Source organism: Tympanuchus pallidicinctus, unplaced genomic scaffold, assembly GCF_026119805.1.
Source record: "Tympanuchus pallidicinctus isolate F22 unplaced genomic scaffold, pur_lepc_1.0 scaffold9, whole genome shotgun sequence".
Classification (NCBI taxonomy): Eukaryota; Metazoa; Chordata; class Aves; order Galliformes; family Phasianidae; genus Tympanuchus; species Tympanuchus pallidicinctus.
In genome coordinates, this window is record NW_026294813.1 from 4,846,682 (window position 1) to 4,873,257 (window position 26,576).

General features: G+C 40.0%; 2 protein-coding genes across 5 annotated transcripts in view; both read left to right on the forward strand.

The window, feature by feature from the left end:
- Positions 1-18,295, forward strand: part of ERCC8 (ERCC excision repair 8, CSA ubiquitin ligase complex subunit) — a 33,173-nt gene extending 14,878 nt beyond the window's left edge. For all 4 annotated transcript variants that reach the window (XM_052670460.1, XM_052670461.1, XM_052670463.1 and 1 more), the window contains 3 exons: positions 10,392-10,589; positions 14,652-14,738; positions 16,360-18,295. In XM_052670460.1, coding sequence (XP_052526420.1) covers positions 10,392-10,589; positions 14,652-14,738; positions 16,360-16,428 — 354 coding nt within the window. In that variant the 3' untranslated portion in view covers positions 16,429-18,295. The remainder of the gene's footprint in view (positions 1-10,391; positions 10,590-14,651; positions 14,739-16,359) is intronic.
- LOC128074290 (uncharacterized) overlaps positions 1-26,576 on the forward strand; it is a 497,996-nt gene that overhangs the window by 359,851 nt on the left and 111,569 nt on the right. The gene's annotated exons all lie outside the window — the stretch shown is intronic.

Genomic DNA, 26,576 nt, shown 5'->3' on the forward strand with positions numbered 1-26,576 from the left:
TCCCTAAAGACCTTTAAATGAAAATAGTTATCTATCTATCCCCATGCTCTCCATATTTGCCAGCTTGTTTGCAGCACTTACTTAGTATACAAACATCTTTCTGTCTTCGAATCACCATCACCAAAGAAGATGATACAGTTTGTTCGTTCTACTACCACCAGCTGGATCACTGTTTTTTGTTTTTCTGTGCCTGTTGGTACTTTGACTTGTTTCATATTTCATATCTATTCATATTCTATTCTATTTATATTCTATTTCATATTCATATCTATTCTATTTCTTTTCTTATTTCATGTCATGATCTTGCTGTTGAAGTCCAGATTCGATTCCATTATCCTGTAATTTACATTGTCTAGATTACTGTGTTTTTGCATACCAACCAGGCATGTTCTTGAAATAATTTTAAGGCACCAGCAAACAAATGTGAATCATCAAATGGCATGGATTGGAAGGGACCTTAAAGACCATCCAGTTCCAACCCCACTGCCATGAACAGAGTTGCCGCTCACCAGACCAGGCTACCCAGGCTCCCATTCAGCCTGACCTTGCACATCTCCAGGGATGAAATGTCCACAGCATCTTTGGGCAACTTTGTTCCAGTGTCTCCTCACTCTCAGTGTAAAGAATTTCTCCCTAATACCTAATCTAAATCTCCTTTCTTTTAGTTTAAAGATGTTACTCCTTGTCTTACCACTATCAGACCACGTAAAAAGTAAGTTTCCATTTTTTCTATAAGCTCCCTTTTGAATACTGAAAGGCCTTTTCTTCAGGCTAAACAAGTTCTGCTCCCTGGGCCTTATTCATAGGAGAGGTGATCCAACCCTTTGATCATCTTCATGGCTCTCCTCTGGACTTACTCCAACAGTTTCACACAGATGCAGCACCTTGCAATTCTTGAACTTCCTTAAGTTCATATGGGCCCACATTTAAGCTTGTCTAGGTGCCTTTAGATGGCATCCCTTCTTTATATTTTATCGACTGCATCACTCAGTTGAGTGTCTTCTGCAAACTTGCTGAGAGTGCACTCAGTCCTACTGTTTATGTGACTGATAAAGATGTTGAAGACACTGGTCCCAAAACTGACCTCTGGAGGGAAATGCTTCTCATGACCTGCTTCTACTTGACCACAGCCCTCTGTCTTCAAACAACCAATGCATTCTTTATCTACCAAAAAATCCATCCTTTAAATCCTTATCTCTCTAATAAAGAGATAAAGCTGTGGTGAAGGACCTTGTCAAAGGCCTTACAGAAGTCCAGAAAGATGACATTAGTTGATTTCCCCTTGTCCATGAATGCTATCAGTCCATTGTAGAAGGCCGCTGTATTGGTCAGACAGGCTTGGTCAAGCTGTGCTGGCTGTCCCACATTACCTCTGTGTCTTGTGTGTCCTTAGTATAGTCCCCAGGATAATATATTTGATAATATTCCAGAGGTGAGACTCAGTGGTCTTTAGTATGCAGGTAATACAAGCACATTCCACAGTTCTGTTATTTCTCTTCCTAGTCCATTTGATCTCCTTTTTTTTTTTTTTTTTTCCTTTTCCCCCCTTTTTTCTTCTTCTGTTTTTGCTAATAGCACCTTTCCTCTTCTCATTGGCTGACCAAAGAATCACGTAAAAAAGCATTCTCTAAAAGCTGATGATTTCATTGAGACTGCAATCACCCTGGGGGAAAATGTACACAAAAAAAAACATCTCTAATTGCTTGCCTTGCCCAGTTTTTTCTACCACTGATATCCTGCTTGATTTCCTGCATCTGCTTCCTCTCCCTCAGCAACTGACTTGTTTTATTCCTGGTTATAGCGGGAATTTTTTCCAAAAAGAAGAGACTTTAGTGGTTACTTACCTGTTTTTCAGAGAAAAGGAACTGCATGTGAAACAACTGAGTACTGTTCTACAAACTAACTGTAAATACTTGATAACTGTATGAGGGTTAGCTTGTTTCTTAGTGGAATATATAAAGAGAATTAAATATAAGTGCTTGAAACAAATGCAGGTAAGTTTTGTTTGCCCTCTTGAATTTCTCAATACATTAATTTAGCTTTAGAACCCTTTTTCATAGCTCTGTAAGTTGGCTGTTTTGTTTTGTTATAATGGGAAGAGTTGTTTCTGTAGGTAGAATGCTTGAGCTAGAAAATTCTGACTTCAATGTGGATTTGCTCTTCCTTGGTTGAATCTTTTTGGCAGGTCTACTCTTATGTGGTTGAATCTATCCGGAGTTCTTGGTTTTCCTCTACTGAGTTATAAAATTGTTATAAAAATATATAAATATATATTTATATTGTTGAAATAAATAAATATGAAATATATTAATTTTAATATAAAATTTTATATATATATATGTATATATAAAACAAATATAAAATTTGTTTTACTAAAATGCAAACTGATTTTATGCCTGGTAAATTCTTCTGTCTGAAAACTTAGAAGATTTTTGTGTGGACAGGTTACCAAAATACGAACAATTGTAACACAAATTCAAACATTGAAATAAAGAACTTTAGCTGAAATATTTAAGTACAAACAAGAAGATATTGCATATGTTATCTTTATTCCTTTTTGCAAATTAATAAAAATAAAATTGGAGCATATTTTCTTTCGCTGAGTAAGTTGGAAGAAATTAAGATGTAAACATTAAAGGAAAAAGTAAATAGATGTTACAGTGTAACAGTACAGTGTACATTACACTGTACAGTATACATTTTAAGATTTTATTTCATTTTTTATTGGTCCTGTGTGGAGCCAGCAGTTGGACTCAGGATATTCTGTAATTCATTCTGTCTTCTTGTCACATCTTTTCATACGAGATTGATCAGCTGATTGAGGAAATTGAAATTAGTATAACTAATGTAGCAAATGTGATTCAGGTGTGATTTCACTGTAACTAAGCTTATCAAATTCCTCTTTCCTAGGAAGGATTCTGCTCTACTTTCGTGTGCAGCCATACAACTCTTCTGACTTTCTGAGTTCTTTAGAAATAACTGATGATTCATTTATAGTTTTAGCTGTTTGATCCAGTTTCTGATGAGCTTGGTGAAAAGCCAGCGCTAGTATAAGGCGACCCTGCAGCTTCAATATGAAGCCTGTATTTTGTCTGTGATCAAGTTTTTGGGGAGATTTTTTTTTTCTGTGACTGACTACTCTTAACACACTTTGATGTAGTTAGTTTAACAGGAAGCATTTGGAGAAGTGTTCATGAAGAATAAGCTGCTGGTTCCACACTAAGATGCTTGATTCTCACATCTCTGTCCACTGACTGCACTATTGTGTAAACTGTGTGAAATATTTTCACCAACTGCGGTCATTCCACGGTTGTGACAACACAAAATCTTTTAAAAAAAAAAAAAAAACTTGAGTAAGGTAAAAATTAAACTGTGATGACAATGAAGGCAAATATGCTCCACCAATTATTTTTAATTAAGTACTATATTTTTGCAGCAGAAGTTCAAAATGTGGAGCAGACGTTCTTAATTGCTTGATGTGTAGTAACACAATGAGATTATAATTGTTTTTTAAAATTATTTGAGAACAGTGACTGTTTTGCATGGCAGTTTTTCAGTACTCATGATAAATAACAAACTTCACAACCTGCTCATTAAATGTGCAAGTCATAGAATATTCCTTGTTAAATACTACATGAGTAGATTACGAGCTTTTTGAGCAGGTGGCCAGATTATGTGCAGAAATCACCAGGCTGAGGAACATCTGGCAGTCAGAAAGAGAGGTTGCTGCATGGTGTTGTGTAGAAATACAAGCAGACCAGCTCTTCTGTCTGAAGTCCCTGCAAAGGGAAGAAGCTAAGCAAGCTTCCAACTCAGAGGAGACAAATGGAAGAAAGAGGAAAGATGGGAGACACTGGATCCCCTTCTTTTCTCAGTGCAGAAGGGGGAGCCTTACCCTTGCTCCTGAAGTTGCCTTAACCAACAGATACGAAGCTCTGGGGATGGAAGGAGAAGAAAGTGTGAATGTTCATTCAGAAACAGAAAGGAACAGTCATGTTAAAATGATCTAAAACGATCTGAGTCAGAACTGGTTCTACTAAAGTAAGACAAAAGGTCTTTATAATATGGGATTCTGTACTGCGGGGCACTGAGGCACCCATTTTCCACTCCAGTAATCTGCCTAGCTGACTGCTAGGCACCTGTGTTCAGGGCTGCGTTCATGAGGTAGAAGCTACTTGGTATGATAAAGCCAAAGGAGTACTATCTGGTCCTGCTTGTTCAAGCTGGGTCACAGGAGACTGCAACTAGGAAATTATAAAATAGTTAAAGGACTTTGTGATACCTGGGATGATGTTGAAAGGATCTGGAACACAAGTAGTGTTCTTAAATTCTCTTGAATTGGAAACTACGACCCAGCCAGAAGCAGGAGAATGAACAAGTTGAGTGAATGGCAGCATGGAGGGTGTCATGCTCAGGATTTTGGGAACTATTATTTTGAATGCACCTTTGAGAGACCAAGCTTGCTGACATCAAATGGGATCCAACTTATCAAGAGAAGCAAGAAAATACTAGCAACAAGTTGGCGGGTTTATTACCTGAGTTTGATACTAGATTTCACTAGGAAAGGAGATATACTTATCAGTGATAGGGAAGGGCTGAGGAATGCTGTCCTTTAGGAAGTAGCAGGGGAAGATCTCGGTTTCCATTGAATCATAGCATCTTTTAGGTTGGAAGGGACTCTTAAAGATTATCTAGTCCAACTCTTCTGCAGTTAACAGGGACGTTTATAGTTAGATCAGGTTGCGCAGAGCCTGGTCCAGTCTAACCTTGAATGTCTCCAGGGATGGGACTTCCACCACCTCTCTGGGCAAGCTGTTCCAGTGTCCTGATTTTTTTTTTTATTTTTTTTTTTTAAAAAAAAACAACCTTTTCCTTACATAACATTTAAATCTGCCCTCTTTTGGTTTGAAACTGTTTCCTGAAAAAGCTGGCAGATGTGGTTGCCAAGCTGCTCTCCATCAGACATGGAAAGTCACAAATGTCAAAGTTCCCTGTGTCTGAAATTGAAAAAAAGGAAACATCACTTCCATTTTCAAGAAAGAGAGAGAGGAAGACCCAGGAAACGACAGGGTAATGAGGCTGACATCTATGCTTGGGAAGATAATGGAGCAGATCCTTCTGGAAGCTGTATTAAGGCACATGTAAGACGTTTAAGAGGTGATCCAAGACAGCCAGGATGGCTTCATGAAAGGCAGATTGTGTCTGACCAATCTGATGGCCTTCTACAAAGAAACAATGATATTGGTGGGGAGAAAGAAAAGGGCATCTTAAGTCATCTACCTGGACTTGTGCAGTGCCTTTGGACAGTTACAGACTGGAAGGCTAGACTGTTCGGTGGTATGAGGGATGTGGTCAGCAGATCTATGACTAGGTGGAGGCCAGTACCCTAGGAGTCTAATGCTCTTAGTCTAATGCGACTAATGCTCTTCAACAGCTATATCAATGAAGTATGCTGTGATCATCAACTGATGACACAAAGTTGAGTGATGGAACTGATACAGCAGAAAGGAGTGCCATTCAGAGGGACTGAACAGACTTGAAAAGGGGATCCAGGAGAACCTAATCAGGGTTCAGCAAGGCCAAGTGTGAAGTGTTACACTGCATTTGAGGTAGTCTCATATATGGGAGAAAAACTCATTGAGAACAACCCTGCAGTAAAGGATTTGGGGATCCTGGTGGACACGAAAAGTGAGCCAGCAATGGATGTTTGCAGCCTGGAAAGCCAACTGCATCCTGGGCTACATCAACAGAGAGGTAGCCAGCAGGGAGAGAGAGGTGATTGTTCCCATTATTCTGCCCTTGCAAGGCCCCATCTGTGGTATTGCATCTAGACCTTGGGCCTCCAACAGCAAGAGGGATGTGGAGCTGTTAGAGTGGGTTCAGAGGAGGTCCACAAGATTAACCCAGATGGCTGTAGCAACTCTCCTACAAAGAAAAGTTGAGGGAGCTGGGCTTATTTAGCTTGGAGAAGACTCCAGGGATACTTCACTGCAGCCTTCCAGTACTTGATCAGAACTTATGAACAGGAGGGACATTGACTTTTTGCATGGTCTGATAAGAGAAGAGGGAATGGCTTAAACCAAAAGAAGGCAGATTTTTGTTAGATGTTAAGAGGAGATTGTTTGCTCAGAGGGTACTGCGTCGCTGCCCAGAGAAGTTGTGGATGCCCCATCCCTGGAGGTAGTCAAGGCTAGGTTGAATGGGACCCTGAGCAGCCTGATCTAGAGGTTGGCAATCTTGCTCGTGGCAGGGAATGGAATTACATAATCTTTAAGGTCCTTTCCACCTAAGCTGTTCTGTGATGACTCTATGGTAATTAATAATATAACTGGGGAGAGAGAAATGTGATTTGAACATTACAAAAAATAATGAGCAATGTTTAGATGTTGGGGAAAGTTTTTACTGAGAGAGTGGAGAGGTGCTGGAACAGTTTGTCCGAGTTTGTGGATGCCCCATTCATGGAGGTGTTTGAGGCCAGGTTGGATGGGGCCCTGGGCAACCTGATTAGTGTTTGATCTAGCAACTGGCAATCCTGCCTGTGGCTAGGAGTTTGGACTTAATCCTTGAGGTCCCTTCTAACCCAAGCCATTCTATGACAGTATTTTTCTTTACTCTTATAATTTTAGAGCGTGGGAAGGTCTTGAAAAGAGTTGTTGTTTTGCAGCATTATTTGTCTTCCCTTTTAAGATTGGACCTCTGTTAGGTTAGGACTCGCTCACTAAAATGGATGCATAAAACAAAGACATGTCATTCACTGCCACTGAGAAAGGAGTAGGTAATAAAATGCAACAATTTAGCATTGTGTTTAGCAATCTGCTGGCCAAAGAAGAGAATCAGTGTATGAAAGAGTGTATGCAAAGGAGAAAGTCTATGCAAGTCTATTCAAGCTGCTTCAGGTGATGCTTAGCAGCTCTTCACATTAGTTTTCTTTAGTCCAGATATCTCTTTCTGGTGGATGTCTGTTATGTCAAATATGAATAGTCCTGTATCAAAAGATACAGAATTTAATCCGTGCATAAGAATTTTCTGAGCAATACTGCAAACTTATGTCTTAGTGGATTTGTCTAGCAAAATGAGTTACTTTTGAATTATACATTGCTTGTGTGCATCTTGTGTCATAAAAGGAACACAAAACACCAATTCATTGAAAATAGGAAGAATCAAATTGAAGGAGGCAAGTTTTTGCCTTTCTTTCTTAACAAATGTAAGGTTCTTAATTTAGTTGTTGTTTTAGCAGCATCCTTTTTTTTTTTTTTTTTTTTTCCTCCATTGTATCTCTAGCAGGCAGGAGCATTTATATGGTATATATCCAGACTCTCTTTCCCCCAACCTTCACTTTCCCTTTTATAGTATATGCCTTTGTTATGAACAGTGAGGTGGCTTGGGAATTGTTGCTACAGCTGACATGCTGTGAAAAGGGCTTTAATTACTCTTCATCAGCAAAGTAATGTGTTTACCGACAGTATCTTTACAAAATGAGCAATGGGACATTCAGTAAGCCATGCATCTCACGAAAATATTCTCTCAATAGAAAATGAAAATCAACTTAGCTGTATGCTAATGAACTTATCTTTATGTACATGTTTTTATGACAGAGATTTTTTTCTAGATTTGTTCAATGTTTCTTTCTTATGTAAGTGCTGTTAGCTACAAGCATACTGTAACCATAGCATGAGCACACTCTCTTGTTGCCTGGCTCATCCTGAATGATCCTTGTATTTGCCTCAGACTTTTTGATAGAAAGCAGTCAATACAGCCAGACATCAAGGAAATATTTACGCTTTAGAATATTTGTATAGTTTTTCATATATATATCTATCTATATCTATCTATATCTATCTATATCTATCTATATATATATAAAAGCTTAATGTCAAAATATTTTATTTTTTTAATTATATTCCAAGAAAATGTGACGGGGAGCTATATGAGAACCTGGGGAGCTTTATGAGAACCCAGAGATCTTTACTAATGCACATACAATTTGGCATAAATGACATGCCAATCTCTTGAGGAGATCTTCCCCAGTCTGTATAACACCTGGGATTGCCCTGGCCCAAGTGCAGCACCTTGCATTTGGCCTTGTTGAACCTCGTTAGGTTCTCATGGACCCACTTGTCCAGCTTGTCCAAATCCCTTTGGATGGCTTCCCTTCTCCAATGTATGGACTGCACCACTCAGCTTGGTGTTGCCTGCAAACTTGCTGAGGGTGCACCCGATGCCATCGTCTGTGTCACTGATAAATATTTTGAAGAGCACCAGTCCCAAGACCAACCCCTGGGGGGCACCTGGTGATTGGCCTCCACCCTGACACAGAGCTGTTGATCACAACCATTTGGCTGTGTCCAGCCAGCCAGTTCCACCAAACAGTCCATCTTTCAAATCCACACATCTCCAATTTAGAGAGAAGGATGTGGTGAGGGACCATGTCAAAAGCTTTGCAGAAGTTCAGGTAGATGACATCCACCACTGTTCCCCTGTCCACCAAAGCCGTCGCTCCGTCACAGAAAGCCACCAGATTGGCCAGTCATGATCTGCCGTTAGTGAAACCATGCTGGCTGTCTCAGATCACCTCTTCGTCTCATATGTGCCTTAACATATCTTCTAGAGGTATCTGCTTCATGATCTTCCCAGTCACAGAGGTGAGACTCACCAGTCTATGGTTCCCTGGGTCTTCCTTACTCCCTTTCTTAAAAATAGGAGTAATGTTTCCCTTTTTCCAGTCACCAGGGACTCTACCAGACAGCCAAGTTTTTTCAAGTATGATGGAGAACAGCTTGGCAACCACATCAGCCATTTCTCTCAGAATGCTGGGATGGATATCACCCGGCCCCTTGGACATTCAATTGCATGAGGAGGTCTCAGCTTGTTCCACTGTTACAGTGGGATGGAATCTGCTTCCTACACCCACACGTAGAGGTTCAGGGCCCTGGCAGACATGGGGAGGAGTCTAATCACCTGTGAAGATGGAGGCAAAGCACTCATTGAGTACATCAGCTTTTTCTGTGTGAGGAAGCCAGCTCCCCGTTACCATCAGAGGGGGAACACTTTCCTTGGCCTGTCTCCTCCTGCCTATGTACCTTTAGAACCCCTTTTTGTTATCTTTCACATCCCTTGCCAAGTTCAGCTCCACCTATGCCTTGGCTTTCCTAATCCCGTCTCTACACATGCGGACAACAGCCCTGCATTCCTCCCAGGCTACACAACCCTTCTTTCACTTCTTGCACATTTCCCTCTTTTCTCTCAGTTTAAGCTTCGGGTCCTTGCACAGCCGTGCCTGTTGCCTGCTTCTCCTGCTTGACTTCTGGGCAATGGAGAGCCACTGGGCTTTCAGAAGGGTGTCCTTAAAGAGCTGACAGCTGTGTTCTGTGCCCATGCCCTTAAGGACTGTTTCCCCCTCAGCAGTTCCTTGAGCAGCCAAACTTTGCTCTCTTAAAGCACAGGGTCCTGACTCTGCTTTTTGACAGTCCTGCATTACTGGAGATCACAGACTCCACCAGGACATGGTCACTGCAGCCCAGGATGCCTTCAGCCTCAGCCTTTCTAATGCTCTCCTCTGCATTGGTGAGCACCACGTCCAGTAAGGCTTCACCTCAGGTCGGGTGGATCAGTTTTTGTTCAATATGTGGACTAAAGACTTGCACTGAACTCCATGGATTTTAAGTATAATTAAAGCATGAATACACTACCAATTCTCCTTATTCTTCCTCTTAAAATTGTGAATGAAATGGTGTCTGAGCCAGCAGTTATTGTGGACTATAAGGAACATTGTTACTACTTCTTTCTGTTTCTATTTGAAAACTAGTATTTAGAAGTGATGTATTGGTTTCTTTTTTCCTGTGCATGGCATATTTTAAGAGCTCAATAGGACAGTGTAATTGCCATGTGTTAAAGTAGGTTCTTAAACCTGTAAATGTTAGATTTGCACTTGATGGAACCTAAGAAAGCACAATGTATATGTTGTTTATAATTGTATACCATTGTATAAGTCTAACAGTGTGCCTATATGACAGAAAATGATTACGTTGGATTATCTAGGAATGTGCTTAAGGAGGTAATTCCTGAACCAATTTTAATTTTGGTGATAGTTTGGCTACTAAGTGTAGATTCAGCATATAACCTTTGCAGACTCTGCCTCTAACAGCTAAATTTCTGATTTATAGTTATTACTAAGGAGAGTATGAAATTTAATGAACAGGAAGAAGTGATTCTCTTGATACATACCAGTAACTGCAAAGACTTGTGTAGCTCTCAGGAATTGTATTAGCATTATGAAGCTTACTTTATGAATTTTATCAGATTAATGAAGAAACAAAATTGCCCTTTTTATGTAAAGTTATTTCCTGCGTTTTTACTTAAGAACTAACAACATAATTTTTTTTGTTTTACAGGTTAACTATGGCAAAGTCTGTAATGAAAGTAGAAAAGGACTTAAATTCAGCGTCTCTTGTGGCTGTAGTCCAGAGTTTGCCTTTGTCCCGTATAAAACTACCATTGCTGTTTATACAGTTTTCTCAGGAGAATTGATAACTATGCTTCGAGGTCATTATAATACTGTTGACTGCTGTGTATTTCAACCTAACTTTCAGGTAAGTAAAGTATTGATGACAACTCTGAAGTATTTAAGCAGGAAATTTTTTACTGAGAAGGCGATGAGGCTCTGGCTCAGCTGCCCAGAGAAGCCGTGGGTGCCACATCAATGGAGGTGTTCAGGGCCAGGTTGGATGGGGCCCTGGGCAGCCTGAGCTGGTGGGTGGCCATGCTGTCCACAGCACGGGGGTTGGAACTCGATCTGTAAGTACCTTTCAACTAAAGCCATTCTGTCATTGCCAAAACACATGCACAAAAAGAGAGAGATTTTCAGGGAAGTACTTTAATCAAAAAGTTTGACAAAACAGATAGTTCTGTGGCCTGTGTGCCAAGTGAAAAAAGTTTGGTAAAATTCTTCTTTGTAGCAGTACAGTATGTACTTTGTGCACTGGATTCCTTCAGCTACTCATTTCCTTTCACACAGGTTACTTTTCAATATACCTAGAATAATTTTTGTCATTGTATTGACATTACTAAATTGTTTGCGTTAAGGCTTTTTCCTGTTTTCTGTAAGAGTGTAGGTGAGGCGTTTGCCTTTCTTTGAAACAGCTAATAGTCACAGTAAGAAAGAGTACACCTTCTTGAAGTGCATTGAAATGAAGTGTTAGTATTGCTTGTAGTACTGAGCAACCTCTTAAGTACATGGCTAGAATAATCTTGCTCAAACACCAATAGTTATAACCATCACTGGATCTGTGACAGTTTAGATACACTTGCTGAGAACATGATGAGCTTAGTAAGTTAATCCGAGCATGTTTCACGTAAGAAATAGCATAGTATTACAAGGATTTGTGGCTTCAGCAGACTTTTTTCCTTGCACACTTTTCCTTTCCTGCTATAGTATATTATTCCCTCATCATTAAAGACTTAAGAGTCACAAAGCCTAATTTGTCGTGTGATATTTTACAAATTGTTTATGCTGTTGTGCCATGAGCAGTGTAGAGACTGTGGATTTTAAGTCTGTTATATACTCACCTTCAGGTGTTGAGCACAGCACCTTATCTTCCAGGTCCTCCTTTCTAGTCTTATGTTTCTAAAATATCCAGCAGAAATATTTGAGTCAGAAAGGGCAATTATTATCTTCTTGTGACTCATTTACAGGTGAAAAATATAGTTGATGATCAACAGCTTTCTTACGTTTTAGCACATGTGAAATTCGTGTGCACTGTATAGTTTCTACAGTTTCCACCTAGTACTGGATCTCTGTTAGCATTTTCTTCATACTATTCATAATATTCTTTCAAGCTTCTTTGCTATCTTTAAACTTTTTGGATGATTTTTCATACCCACCGCTAAATCTCATCTTCAGTTTTTCTTAATATTTTTTCAGAATTGTGTAAAAAATATTATCCCAGATACCCATGCAGCTGTTTGGAATCCAGTGGTGTTACTCTTTGTCTATTCTTATTAGGCCCAAATTAATTAGCAGGTTTGTGTTTGAGATACCATGGGGACCTGTCTCCACAGAGTGGCATGAGATTTAGTTAATGTACGTATATGTCCCTTTTGAGATCTTGGGAATAGAGCCATAAAATCCATATTATTGTTGGCCTAAATTTTTCTTACGTAAATCTCTCTGTGAAGTTAATAAGATGTTAGTCTGCTTGAGTAACAAGAACTGTAGAATTTAGCTTATTAAAAGAGCCATTAATCTTATAAGAGTAGGTAATTTCAAGGGTGGTGTGGAAAAGGAAATACTCATTGTGAAATCTTTAAGATGCTGTTTACTGTTGAACTGAGTATGCTGGATATCATTGCATGATGTTAACTGCTTAAAATAATCTACGTAAACAAACAAGACCTACGTTTTTCTTTCAGAAAAAGAAATGAAATTAAGCCCCACACACAAATAACATGCCATAAAATATTAGCCACACCTCAGGAGCTAGTGTTGTTTGAAATTAGAGCTACTTGTATTTTTCAGGAAATGCCAGTGACACCAGCAAAGGAATTTGGCAAATGTAGTTGTAGGCAACACATAAAGATAACTAAAATTTAGGGTAGGTCTTATCTACAATCTTTCCTCAGAGTTTGAAAGCATAATATAGAAATATTATGCTATACTGTAACATAAACAATGCAGGAGCCTTACCCACTGTCTCTTCTTTTGACTGACTTCAGGTGTGAGTCAGCATTTCAGGCTGTAATAATTAATTGTGTTAGTTCAGTGCAGCCTATTACCTGAAGAAATGTAACAAATATTAATACAGATTAAGTAGAAGTATGCTGATGCTGCCATTACATTCCTTACAAGGAGGAATGTGCAGTTGTGAGGAGTTGCTTGTTTTAAATCTCAAATGATATCCCGCATGCTGCCAGGGACAGGATGCTTGAGTAGAGTACTGCTGACAGGATGAAGTGAGGTTTTACCCATGCCTTGGTGTAACTTAGATCTGTCATCTTCTTCTAGGTAAGATAATTAGAATAATAAATTAGATAATAAATCAGTTTATCAGTCATAAAACTATAAACTCTAATCTTGCGTGTCTTTTATGCATGAGTAACCGGGAGCAGTTTTATGGAAGTAGGGAGCTTATAAAAAAAGGTGGACTGACTTTTAGCGTAGATAGGACAAGGAGAAATGGCTTTAAACTGAAAGAGTGGAGATGTAGATTAGATATTTGTAGGAATTTCTTTACTCAGAGGCAGTGAAGCACTGTCACAGGCTGCCCAGAGAAGCTGTGGGTGCCCCATCCCACCACCAAGGTTGGATGGTGCTTTGGATAGCCTGAGCTGGTGGCGAGCAGCCTTGCCCATTGCAGGGGTTGGAACTGGGCGAAATTTAAGGTCTCTTCCAACCCAAGTTCTTCTCTGATACTTGAGAAGTGTATCAGTTCACTTGGAAAAGATTACCCATCAAAGTGAGTATCTATTCCTCTAAGTGCCTACTAAGCATTAAGTTTTTGCACCATCAGTGTATTTCACGTGGTTCTAGAATTACATCTACATAATACAGAAGGAGACTTTCTGCGAAGGTGTATCTCTAATAATTTATTGAACTTACATTGAATCAATTTACTATAATTATGCTCATATGCACAGTTACCAGTTTAAGTCAGCACATTTAAAGACTTCTCTGTTGTCAGTTTGAATACAGAAAAATTACATTGTATGTCTCACTTGTGCAGTTTAAACACAGGGGCCGTATTTGAGTGTTGTCAGATACTTTATGTAAGAAGCAGCAGTGTGTTTCAAGATTTAAGGCATATGAGAGAATCGGCACATTGGCTCATTTAGAAAAGAGAAGCATTATTATTGCAAAGTTTACTGTGAAGTTTGTGCATTATTTCTCATTAACAAAACATCCTCAGTTTAAAGTGGCAGAAAAGTCTGTATTTCCTTAATAACTAAGAAAATGAAGCTGTATTTGATTGTTTGCTGTTCCATGCAGAAGCTGTTTGCTTCCATGTGTTTGCAGGATGCCTTGCACAATGGAATCTCGGTTCTTAGTCATTACCATAATAAATAAGGCTATTTATATTAAAAATAATAAATCAGTCTTTCTGATCTCTCTGTCTTCCCAGCAGGATACAGTTCTTTATTTGTTCTTTTCCTTTACCCTAGGCATACTAAAACTATGTTTACCTAGTATTTCTTTACTCCATACTTAGACTCTCTTCTAACGTGTCTGAGTAGATGACTGTACTCATATTTTTTAATTTAAAAAAAATAGTTTTTCCTTTTTCTTTCTTGCATCTCCATTGACAATCTTTTAAGCTTTTTGATTTTTAAAATACATTTCTCTTCAGTACACATGAAAGAGGGAAGAAGGTAAGAAGATAAGTGCTTTTAGGCAATGAAGTATATTTAAATATCAGTAGTAGTATGTTGGTGAGTTGTCTGGGGAGAATACATAAGCATTCTTTTGGCTTAGCATATTTTTTAAAAATACTATTTGTTAAGATTATATTAGAACTAGAAATAATGCATTTGTAATGCATAATTTGAAATAATGCATAAATAATATATTTAAAAATAAATATTCCGTGCACTTTTTTCCCCAGCATCATTCACTATCCAGTATATTTCTACATGAGTCATTTTTACTTGCTTTCTTAAAGGAACTTTATAGTGGTAGCAAAGACTGCAATATCCTTGCGTGGATACCAGCTCTTCGAGAACCAGTTCTTGATGATGTTTCAGAGAAGGTAATTAATATTTTTTTCAGTTTGAACTGTTCTTTTTATGGCTGCTGTACTTGGGTGGGAAATAGTTACATATGAAATAATTGTTCCATTATCAGGATTTTTACCAGCTGCTGATTTAGAGGAGAATCAATGGTTGTTTTGGTACAGTCTTCTAGTTGCTGTGAGGTTTTGAGAGGGTTTTTCTTTCACAGTTGCATATAACCACTTTGTAGACTTCTAGCTTCACATTTCATTAAAAGTAGTACTTCTCATTTGGCTATCGTCTCACAATTTCCACTTCAGGTTCCTTACTTTCACACCAAATGATGCAGGAATATTACAAAAAAAAAAAAAAAAAAAGAACAACTCTAAACAAGCAAACTTTAATAACTAAGGGAAGACATTTGGGCTATTTCAGGAAGATTCATCGATAATGTTTTCTAAGAAAACATGTTTTTCCTCTCAATACTAGAGCTGAGCCATAAAAGTTATCCTTGCAGTTTGAAGTGGGGATGATTTTGTAGATTTTGAGGAACTGAAACAGAATCAGTCTGGCAAACTGTACTTCTGTTAAAGAAATCAAGTTTCTGCTGTGTCTTTTTTTGCTCATTTTGCTATGTTCTTGCTCACAGCATACAAAAATTCCAGTTTTAAAGTTATGAAATGTTTCATTTGTGGGAATGATCAGAGTTGAAGCAGTTTTGTGATGTTTGCTTCATTTAGAAGCATAGATTATTTCAAAACTATCCTACATTTTAGCAAATTTTTAAAAGTAGCTTCAGAAGTTGGATAACCTAAAGCCAAAATGTGCTCAACTGACCTGAGGTGAAAACTTCTGCTTTAGCTAACAATTTTGCTGTGAGTTAATTATTTTTTTCTCTGTGCAAAACAAAACAGCAACAGCAGCAACAACCACAGCAAAACATTGTTTGCCCAGCTGTGGCTGTAAGTGCTGTTTGAAGTTTGACATTACGGAGGTATTTTCTTAAACTGCAGCTGCTGTTTGCAAAGTTGGTAAGTCAGCATTGCCTCTGAAAGAAACAGTTCTGCTCCCTACTTCTCTGACACTAGTTACTGTTATTTCTCACGTTCTAGAACAGACATTGAATTTCCCTTAATGGTCAAAATAAGACCCCAGGATGGAATTAAACAAGGAAAACTGTTTTACCTGGAGTCAGAACTATGATTCGGTGCAACGCATGGCTGCACAAACTCTCAAGCTGAAGTGAGAACTAGTTATTAGATGTAAACAGAGGCCAAAATTACTTGAGAGTGTGCTGCTAGGTTATTCTAGGCCAGTGAATTTCTGACTTAAAAAATATTGACATAAAACAAACACAGTAATATCTATATGTCATAATTTAAATTCAGAAATATGTTAATTTCCAGTCAGTACTCCAGATCTTTCGGCTAAAGTGAAAATTAAACAGAGTACTGTTTCTTCTTCTAGTTTGTCTTGTCTGTATTGTCTTGTCTCTAATCAGCAGAATGGCCAAAGAGTTCTTTAAGAAAATCCATTAACCATGAGAGAGACAAGATAGTCTGCAGATAGATAGTAATTTAAGAAATGCCTTTAGCACTGCACATATTTGATTTGATTTTTAATTAAGCCAACCACTGAGAGGATTTTTATTTTCTTTAGTCTCTGCGTCGGCAGCACTTAAATCCAGCGTATGAAGACGCGTGGAGCAGCAGTGATGGCGAAGACTGAATTTCAATTACATTCTGGTACAACATTGACATTCAGGCACTGCATTCAAGGACTTTATCTGCAGAAGTGGATATTGGTAGATTTATTGTGACGGGATTCCTGATACTATTCTCTTAAAGCAGAGTCAGAAACGAGATTCTACTTCTTTCTTGTCTTCTTTCTTCCCTGTTACCCTTACCTCTAAAGATTTACTTTTTATGCTTTTTTTAAAAGATACTTTCCTTTACCTACTGGTCTTCTTTTTTCAGTATTGAACAACTGATAAAGGAAAATTTAAATCCCTTGGGACCAGTTAGCATTGCATTGTGGTATCACTAATACATAAAGAGGTAACCCCTCATTTCAGAGAGATGATACAGAGGATTTTGCCTTAAGAAGGACTAACTCAGGGATACTTTTTTACAGTGTCTGGATGGAGGAGGCTGGGTCCATTTTCAACTGCTTATGTACTTTGGGAGCTAACAGAATTTTGTGCTGTTCTTTTAAATTTTATCAGTTCTGCAAAAGTTTCTCTAGAAATGCAGTATTCAGTTCAGAAAGAGGCATAGCTGGGATCATTAATTTAGTATTTGTTTGGTGACCCCATCAGCTACTATCTTAATCTGTACTATAAAATTAAGAATAGAGGCTAGGGTTTCATTAGGGATTTTATTGCTGCTGTTAAGAGGTTTTTAAGATCAGCAAGTAACTTCTACAAATAACTCTCACATCCCTAGCCAACATGGAGAATTCATGGACAGAGATAGACATTACATACAGTGCAAGGCAAAGAAAGGATCACATTTTAAGTTAGACACAGAAAACCTAGTCCTTCAAAACTGCTTTCTTCTGAATTTATAGTCCTAAAGCTGGTCTGTTTTGGAAAGGAGGAGTTGTGTGGAATCACTGTCTAATTGCAGTCACTAGCAGTTGCCTGAGACATTGCATAATCACCAGTTGGGGACTTGAGTTAGGCTAGACAGAAATGCAGTTTATTCAGGAAAAAAATAAAAAAACCTTTCCAAACCAGAGGTAATGGTAGGACAACAAACTCAGACAGAAGGAAAAAAATGTTGTGTATATTAATGAAAGAAAATAAGTTAATCTTTTTATGATGTGTATCGTTAGTATGATTATTATGCATATTGTAGTTAATTTGCTGTCTTTTTGTATTTAATATTTATACAAGGTATCAACTGTCAATTTTTGTATCAGTGTAGAAGCCAGAATAATGCAAAGTGAGAAGTGCACGTGTCAGGCAAATGCAATAACTAAACAAGTTTGATATGTAATCTGAATTTGCTGGTGGATACAGAAAATTTAGCTTGCCCTATTAAATCAAGCCATAAAGTGGAAAACTTCCCAGAGTTTCAGATTAAGTTAGTTTAAGGACCATGCTGCCACTTTCTGAGACTAGATGAGTGAATTTTCTACTTGTTAAAAAATGATCACTTTCATTACAGTAGTGGCTGTTCCACCTGAGAGTGGAAAACATAGGGAACATATTTGAGGCAACATTACGTGTTTTGATTTTTCTTTTAAAAACTATGTGCTATTAAAGAGACCTTTCTGTGTGTTATAATTTGTGTATGCCAACTGTAGCTCATGTATTTGGTGTCTGGATTTCTGAAATGCTGCTCGGTACGTCATAGCAGAGCTAGTTAGCAAAGAATAAATCCATTATTTTTTAAATCAGTTTTCAGTTGTGTGTAACATGACCATGGATTATGTTGAATTTAGGAAAGAAATAACCCACGAAAATGCAACCTCAATCAAACGAGGCCTGTGGGGATCTTGTAATGGTGTATAGAATGGGAGAGATGTAGAAATTTGAATGATTTAAGAAGGTAAACTGTAAAGCAAACCCATAAATGACTGTTGCGTCATATTTTGTTGCTGTTTGTGTTTTGTTTTTGAATGGCCTTCCTCTCTCAAAGTTCCCTTTCATAAGTTTGCAAGTTTCTTCAGGTTTGTTTTTTCTCATAAGGTGTTCAGATGCAAACATGACAAGCCTGGTAAGGAAGCTCCCATACCCTATTCTTGAAGTATTGTGCTGCTGATGCGGAAGAAGAATGCAGAAGTGCTCCACTGTTCCCCAGTGTCCCACCATCTACAGCCATGCTTAGCGAGCGACGCTGCTTTCTGTTAGCCAATTCACAATTAAACAACTCTGTTAGAAGATGAGAATAATCAGAAATTTTCTAGCCATCCTTTTTGGACCAATAGCTCCGCTTATCAGTGCCAAAATAAATCTATTGTGCCTAATACAGTATAATATAGTTGTCCTACTGTGGGCAACTCTGTGTTTTTCCAGTTATCCAAATGCTTTCTGGGTCCTTGTCCCTGTGACTGTAGTCTGAAAAACACATACATTTAATTTTTTTTGCTTCCTACTCCTCACTTCCCTGTGCTTTGAGTGCACAGGTGTTGAGATTGGAAGGGATTCTGACAATCACCTGTATCGCTTCTTACAAGCCTCCAACTCCAACTTTTAGCCACTAATAGCAAGCCTCTGGGCGTTGCATTTCACCTGTTCTGCAGTTTTATCTCTTACCTAGTCTACACTTCATCAGCTTACTTGTAAGGGTGTTTTGAAAGAGTGTCAAAAGCCTTACTGAAGTCAAGGTAAATGTAACCAACTGTTCCCCCTCATCTGCTTAGTTGGATATCATCATAGGAGGCTGGAAAGCTGATCAGTCATGATGTCTGCTCATACAGTCATGATCATACAGTGATCATACAGTCATGCTGACTGCTCCCAAACACTTTCTTGTTCTCATGTGTCTGGAAAAGGCTTCCAGGGCTACCTAAATTACATTGGCAGGAATGGGGATGAGGTTGACTGGCCTGCATTTGCCCTTCCTGAAGACAGGAGTGACCTTCCAGTTCTCAGAAACCTCTCTAGATTCTTATGACCTTTCCAAGATAACTGGGATTATCTTTGCAACAGTATCAGCCTACTTCCTCACCAGCAGTGGGTGCGTCCAGTCAACCATCATGGACTTGTGTAAGTATTCCCTAGCTAGCTCTTCTTTTTGTTGCAGACTTTTGATTCATTTCACAGACTTGAGATTGCTAAAGGCCAATCTAATCAGTGAAGACAGAGCCAAAGAAGTACTTTGTACCACTTTACCATGTCCTTTGTCTCCATTTCACCTGCCCACATTTTAAAGGGCCCACACTCACCCTAATCTCTCTTTGCTGCCTGTAAAAGGTTTTCTTTATTCATGTTCATCACCAAATTTAATTCCAGATGAGTTTGGATTTCTTAAACCCATACATGTATGCTTGGACTGGTTTGTTTTTTTTTTTAAATATTCTTCCATGCTCCCACTTCTTTTGTGCTTCCTTCTTTGCATTTTGAGTTTTGTCAGGTTCTCGTTTTTCAACTGTGCAGATATCCTTCCACCTTTGCTTGATTTTCTGCAAGACGGGATGAACAATGTTGGAACTTGGAGGAGGTGATCCTTGAAAACAAACCAGCTCTCCTGCATTCTTCTCCTCCTGGGCCAAATTCTTTGAGATTATTCCTAATAAAATCTTGAGTAGGGACCTATTTGAAAATTCTTCATACAAAAGAGGTGATTCTCCCTCAGTATTTAGTATTGGTGCAGCCTCACCTTGAATATTGGATGCAGTTTTGGGCTTCACAATGTAGATAGGATGTTATGGTCCTTGAATATGTCTGAAGGGGGACAACAAAGCTGGTGACAAAGCTTGAAGCCATGTCCTGCAAAGAAATCTGAGGGCACTCAAGTGGCCCAGTCTGGAGAAGAGGAGGCTGAGAGTTGACTTCACTTCTCCCTGCAGGTCCCTGAGGAGGGGAGGAAGAGGGAGGTGCTGGGCTCTGCTGCGGGAGCCAAGGGCAGGATGGAAATGGCACAGAGCTGCTAGAGGGAGGTCAGGAGAGGTGTTTGGAAACATCTCTGTGCTGTGACGTGTCAGATCCTGGCACAGACTGCGCGGAGATGTGGCTGAGACCTGTGCTGTCAGTGCTCAAGAGGCGTTAGGCATTGCCCTCAGTAATGTGCTGTGAACTCTGTTTAGCCCTGTGGTGATCAGGCAGCTGGACTCAGTGATCACTGTAGATCTCTTTCAACTCTTCTATTCCATTTCATCCCATCCTCCTATGCTCTTACGGGGTTCATTTTCATATTGTTGCAGTATAACTTTTTGCATCATACCAGTTTTGCATAAGCTGTGCCATGAATGCAGTGTGGGATTCAGCTCAGGAAGAGGTGGGCTGGGGATTATCTGCCCAAGTATTTCTCTACTCACACTCCTGTCAGGCTAGTGTTTGAAGTTGTCCCAGACAGCTAAAAATAGGTTTGTTTTGTTTTTGTTTTTGTTTTTTTGCCTCAGGGGTTTATTACTCCTATTAGGAGTTGTTATCTTCTGCAAAGGAATCTTCCCAAATTATTTTCCGCCATCAGTTGATATTCTCACTCTTAACTGTTGTCCTCTGGTGGAAGGAGAGGTGTTTCTGGTGAAGGAAATGAGAAGTACCTCTCATTTGGGCAAGAATCCAGTCCCATTCTGCAGTTGAGTTGCTGCAAACCTTCCGTGTAATGACAGTAACTGATAGATGATGCTAGTTTCCAAGTTTTTAAATCATTTGGTACTAAGCAGCATCACAAACATCAGTTCTGTGAATATTCTGCAGGAATTTCTATGAAAAGATTCTAGCTGTAGTGAATTTATTATTTGTGTTCCAGATTTTTTACACATCTTTTTAGTGCTGACTAAATCTGAATTTCTTTTTTAATAAATATTTTGTTTCCATGCTAATGTATTTTTATGCTATTTGAGCTCTTTCAGAGTCAGAAATGCAGGAAGGGGTATAGTATAAGCTTAATTGTACTTCTTGTGTCAAGCAGAAAAAGTAGCAAACATCTTAAGATCCAGTCAGGTGTTAGAAGGAGCACTGTTTTCATGTTGAAATAAAGTCATGCACTTGAGAGGCAGCTAGCTGATAGCTGAATGCTATGTTCCTGTTAAAAACAATGAGAAAGTTTGGAGTTTGAAGAGAGTTGGAGCTGAGCTGGAGAGCACTCCATCACAGCAGTGAGTGCTGGGACTGAGCAGTCAAATTGTGTTAAAACGCGTACAGAAATGTGTGCATCCTGTAAGGCCATTCCGGGCATTTACCGTTGCTTCGAAGACTTGCTTTGCCTGCCAAGGAAGTTGAGAAGAGTTTTATTTCAGTTTGATACAGAAGGTACAGAAGAGGGAAAAAAATACTTTTTCTCACAAGAGATCAAAGAACTTAGTTTCCCTTTTAGCCTAGGGAAACAAAGGAGATGGGAGCCAGTCTGAGCCAGCTGAGTGTAAGAAAAGGCTCCTTCAGCCTGAGTGAAAGCTGAGCTCTGCGAAGGCAGGCAGGTAATGCTCCTTGATTGTTCATGTCTAGGTCATGATGCTTGCAAAGAGTCAGGCATCGAGACAAAGGTGGTTAACTCTCAAATACTGGGGGGGAAAAAAAAAAAAAAGGTAAACACTACAGCCTTTCCCCTTTCTCTTGCCCAGTATGTATATGCTTTTATACATCTGCTCACAAGAAAAGGTGTAGGGATTTTGCTGTTTGGATTTACAATCAAGCCAGGTTTCTATTGCATGAAGCACCCTTTTTTAGTAATGAGTAAGTTATTCACATATTCAGCCAGCTTATCCAGGGCCCTGAGAACTCTGACATCACAAAGCAGAAATAATTATTAAATCTGGGGACATTAACAAAGCTGTCTTTTTCCCCTTATGTTTAACTTTTCTTTAGAGTCCTTATCTTACTTCATATGGCTGTATGCATGCATTTTATATATATGTATACATTTCTGGTGTATATATACGTATATAATATAAATGCCACTACTTTGGCACCATGGGAGAAAAGTTCTTGCTTGTTACCTAATTTTTAACACAGGTAAATATCTACTGCATACAGATGAGAATTGTAAGCTCTTCGCTGAATATTGGGCTAGATTCTGTCTTGATGAATCACAGCATCATAGAATCACAAAACTACAGGTGTTAGAAGAGAACTCTGCTATCACCAAACCCAACCTCCTGCTAAAACCCTGCAGCAGGTTGCACAGGAAAGTGTTCAGACAGGTTTTGAGTATCCCCAGAGAAGGAGAATTCAAAACATCTCCTGGCAGCTTCTTCCAGTGCTGTGTCACTCTCGGAATAAAAAGCTTTTTTCTCATGTTCTGATGGAACTTCCTGCATTTCAGTTTGTGCTCACTGCCCCTTGTCCAGTTACTGTGCACCACTGAAAAGAACCTGATCCCATTCACCTGACCCCTGCCCTTTATATTTGTATGGATTGATAAGATCTCTCCTCAGATGTCTTTTCCCCAGGCTGAACAGCCTTTCCTTACATGGGAGATGCTCCAGGCCCCTCATTGTCTTTGTGGCCCTCCCCTGGACTCTCTAAAAGTCCCACATTTGTCTTGTACTGGGAAGCCCAGAACAATGCACATGTAAGCTGAGCATTAGTACCAATGGAGTTTGAGACATATAGTCAAGTAAGGGGCTTATCAGTTGAGATACGGAAAATGTCCCACTATATACTTCTAACATGTAACACCTAGGAACTAATATGGTTATAATAGTCCATGAAGAGAGTGAGTCTGAGTTTTTACCATGTTCATGGCCCTGTAGGTGTGTGCTGAGGTTTTGACGCTTAAGAGACATTCTTCAAGGCCGTGTATGGGTTTCAGTGGGGAGCAGTTAAATGCTTGTAACATCCAACTAATCAAAAACACGTAAATCATATCACTGAAGTCCTTTGGCGTGGTCAAAGATGAGTTATATAATGGACATGCCTTCTTCCCTCCTCCCCTTGTTTTTGTTTTCTTTTGGTCTATTTTATGAAGATAATGGGAATGGAGGATAAATAGGCATGACTGAGCGGCCAGGAATTCAGGCAGCTGCCTGCCTGCTGCCTGCAGCTTCATCCCTTCAAACCATATCCAAGTGCCATATGGCCAGCCATACCCGCCAGCCCACATGCCTGCAAAGATGACAGCTGGCCAATGCCATCTTCAATGCTGGCAATGCACAGACACCCCTAACTCAGCCAAATTCTACTAAGCCTAAGAGTTGAGAATAAATGTTTGAGGTAATAAAAGAAGAGCTTTCTATTTACATATGAAACATCATTTTAATCGCATAGGCACACAGAGTTGTTCTTAGTTTTCATTTTGTTACCATATGATCTAAAGTTAAGGAATAAGAAAAAATTGTATATTTTGGGTTATGCATTATCTTTGTGCTAAGTGGATACCTGCGGAATTCTGGAAGATCTGAGGTTGACAAGGCCCTCCAGTTCCATCTGGCCCAACCCCCTGCTCCAGCTGGAGCACCCAGAGCAGGGCGCCCACGTCCAGGTGGCTTCTGGACATCTCCAAGGAGGAGACCCCACAACCTCTCTGGGCAGCCTGTGCCAATGCTCCATTACCTGCTCAGCACAGAAGTGCTCCTGGTGCTCAGGGGGAACCTCCTGTGCCTCCCGTGTTCCTATTTATGCCCACTGCCTCTTGTCCTGGCACTGGGCACCACTGACAGAGCCCAGTTCTGTCCTTCTTCTTGGAAACCACATGAGGAAGCCTTTGGGTATTTAGGGACATGGGGTGGGATCCCTTCTAAGCCTCCTTTTCTCCAGCCTGAACAGCCCCAGTTCTCCCAGCTTCTCCTCAGAGGAGGGTGTTCCTGTCTCAGTGCACTCCAAACTCCATGAATCCACACTTTTCCGTTGGGAGTGAGCAGCATTGGTGATCCCAAAGAGGTTTTATAGTAAATCTCTTCATGCCAAATTGGAGATTAACATCAGCGGTTTAAATCAATCCAACCAGTTATTTTTACAGCCATACATTTGTAATCTGCAGTAACATGTTTAAGCATGAGTGGGGTAATCAACTTGGCAACGAAGATAATATGCCTTTGTAACATGCAGAATAGACCAATGCAGGGGGCAGAGTCAAGGGAGGCTGTTAAGGTGTTTTTGGTGATGGTTTTAAGAATACAAAGCATTTTACTTTTCTACTGACTGCAAAGCATTTGACAGGATATTTGTATTGTATCAGTTACAGGTCTCAGCATCCTTGTTTTGTATTAGTTGTAATAAGACTTCTAAGGCAAAAGTCTCAGCCTCCAGTGGCTTCACAAAAATATTCTGAAACAATTTGTAATATGATTTTTATGAAAGTTAGATCCAAAAAGTGAAATCATTTTAGATGAAGGAAGATGTTATGCTCTTGCTGGAAATCACTGGGAAGAACAGACTCACGTTGGTAGCCAGCCAGTTCCATTTGTATTTAAAACTTGAACTTAAAAGTTGATTCATAATCCTCTCTGCTCGTAGCTTAGGCTGGCCTCTGAAGGAACCATAGCTATTATTGCTTGCCCGCAGTGTGTAACTTTCATCCACAAAAATGTATCTCAGTGTGCACGGTGAAACTTTAATTTGCTGCTGCTATTTTAAGACAGAGGAGGGAAAAAAAAAAAAGAAAAAAAAGAGTCAGAGACAAAAGGGAATCCTTCCTTCCAGTGCAGCGTATTCATTTTCTCCTGGCATCAACGTTACCCAGACATGTTAACTCTGTCTCTCATGAGCAGCCCAACTCATGTAGCCCACATAGCTCACCTGTGTGGAGCCCCATGCTGCAAGACTAGGCTCCCTGCCTTGCTACTGCCTTAGCATCTTTTGTGCTCTCAATCAAAACAGCATGATGAGCACAGCTGTGGGGAGCCCATGTTTGTTGTATTTAAGGATACACCAAAGAGGAGGTGTAGGGTAAGAATCCTGAGTTCCCATGTTTTCTGGCAGTCAGTAGGGAGTGTCTCACATTGCTCAATAGTTAATTACTGTTGCTATCACCTCCTACACTCTGTACTGTAACTCCTAAGGAAATCAGCTGATTGTGATTCTCATGCTAGCAAACATGAAAAAAATGTTTTCGGACTCCACAAAACAAATGTGAACAAATCTCTTCATTTTTTGCCCATCACTAATGCTTCTGGGTGGACTATATGGCCCAGAGAACGCACCTTTCTACACGGAGCATGCATTACTGCCCTCTGAATTGAAGTGAAGCATCTGAGGTCCCCATGCAGCCTGTGGTTTTGTGGTGCACTGTGCGCCAGGAGACTCCATCATGCAGAACTTATGCACAGCTCCTATGAGAAGTGGACCCACTTGGCACCCACTCAACAGTGTGTTACACGTTCTTGGAGTAGTGCACAAATTGTTTCCCAGGAAGAAAAAACAACCCGCATCTCTCAAGTTGCACAGAGCTCTGCCATCTGAATGCTATTCATCACTGTTTATAAGGAGAGTTTCCAGAACATTTAATTGTTTTGCACACAGCTACTATACCTGAGGGCCTTATGAATGTGTGAGACAGCTGCTTCATCCTGTTCTGCCACTGCAGATACCCATTAAAGTTCAGGTTGACTAATGAAGTATATCAAAGCAATTTAAATAACTCTCTGTGATGGGCTGCTCTGTGAAATGCAGACAGCTGTGAGACATGCAGGCCTGTGGGATACAGGAGCTGTGCTGCCTGTCCCAGATTACAGGTTTCATAGACTTGCCCTGCATACCCTAAATACGTGTCAGGTGATCCCGATGGCATGTCGCCTATCAGCAGGAAGGCTTGTATGTTCCAGTAACCTTGAGAATTGTACCGGCAGTTTCTTTTCCCGTCAAAGAGAGGGAAATCTGAACAAGTGAAAGGATGGAAAGTGGCCCAGCATCCCACCAGAGAGCTCAAGAACCAAGCACGGCAGCCACAAGAAACATGGACTGAGAGGAGACAAAGCAGCTGTGCCAGCTTCCAGAAGGGCAGTCAGAGCCCCGGAGCACATGGGGCAAGCACACCCAGCGCCCCTGAGCACCAGCAGGGCCGGGCCTGCTGCTGGCCCCTGTCCGCAGGCCTCAGTGGGGTGAGGGTCTGGGTCAGGGCAGTGCAGCTGTGAGTGCCTGCACAGCTCCACCATTGTCCCTCTGTCCTCACTGCATCCCTGCAGGAGCTCAGTTCAGGCCTTTCCTGCTCTCCATCTACAGCCTCCTCTCACCACTGCTTTAATTTGCATCTCCTTTCTGCTGCACTCACATAGTTCCCAGAGTCGGGCAGACCAGGCCTGCCTGTGCACTCAACCCGCAGCCTTCA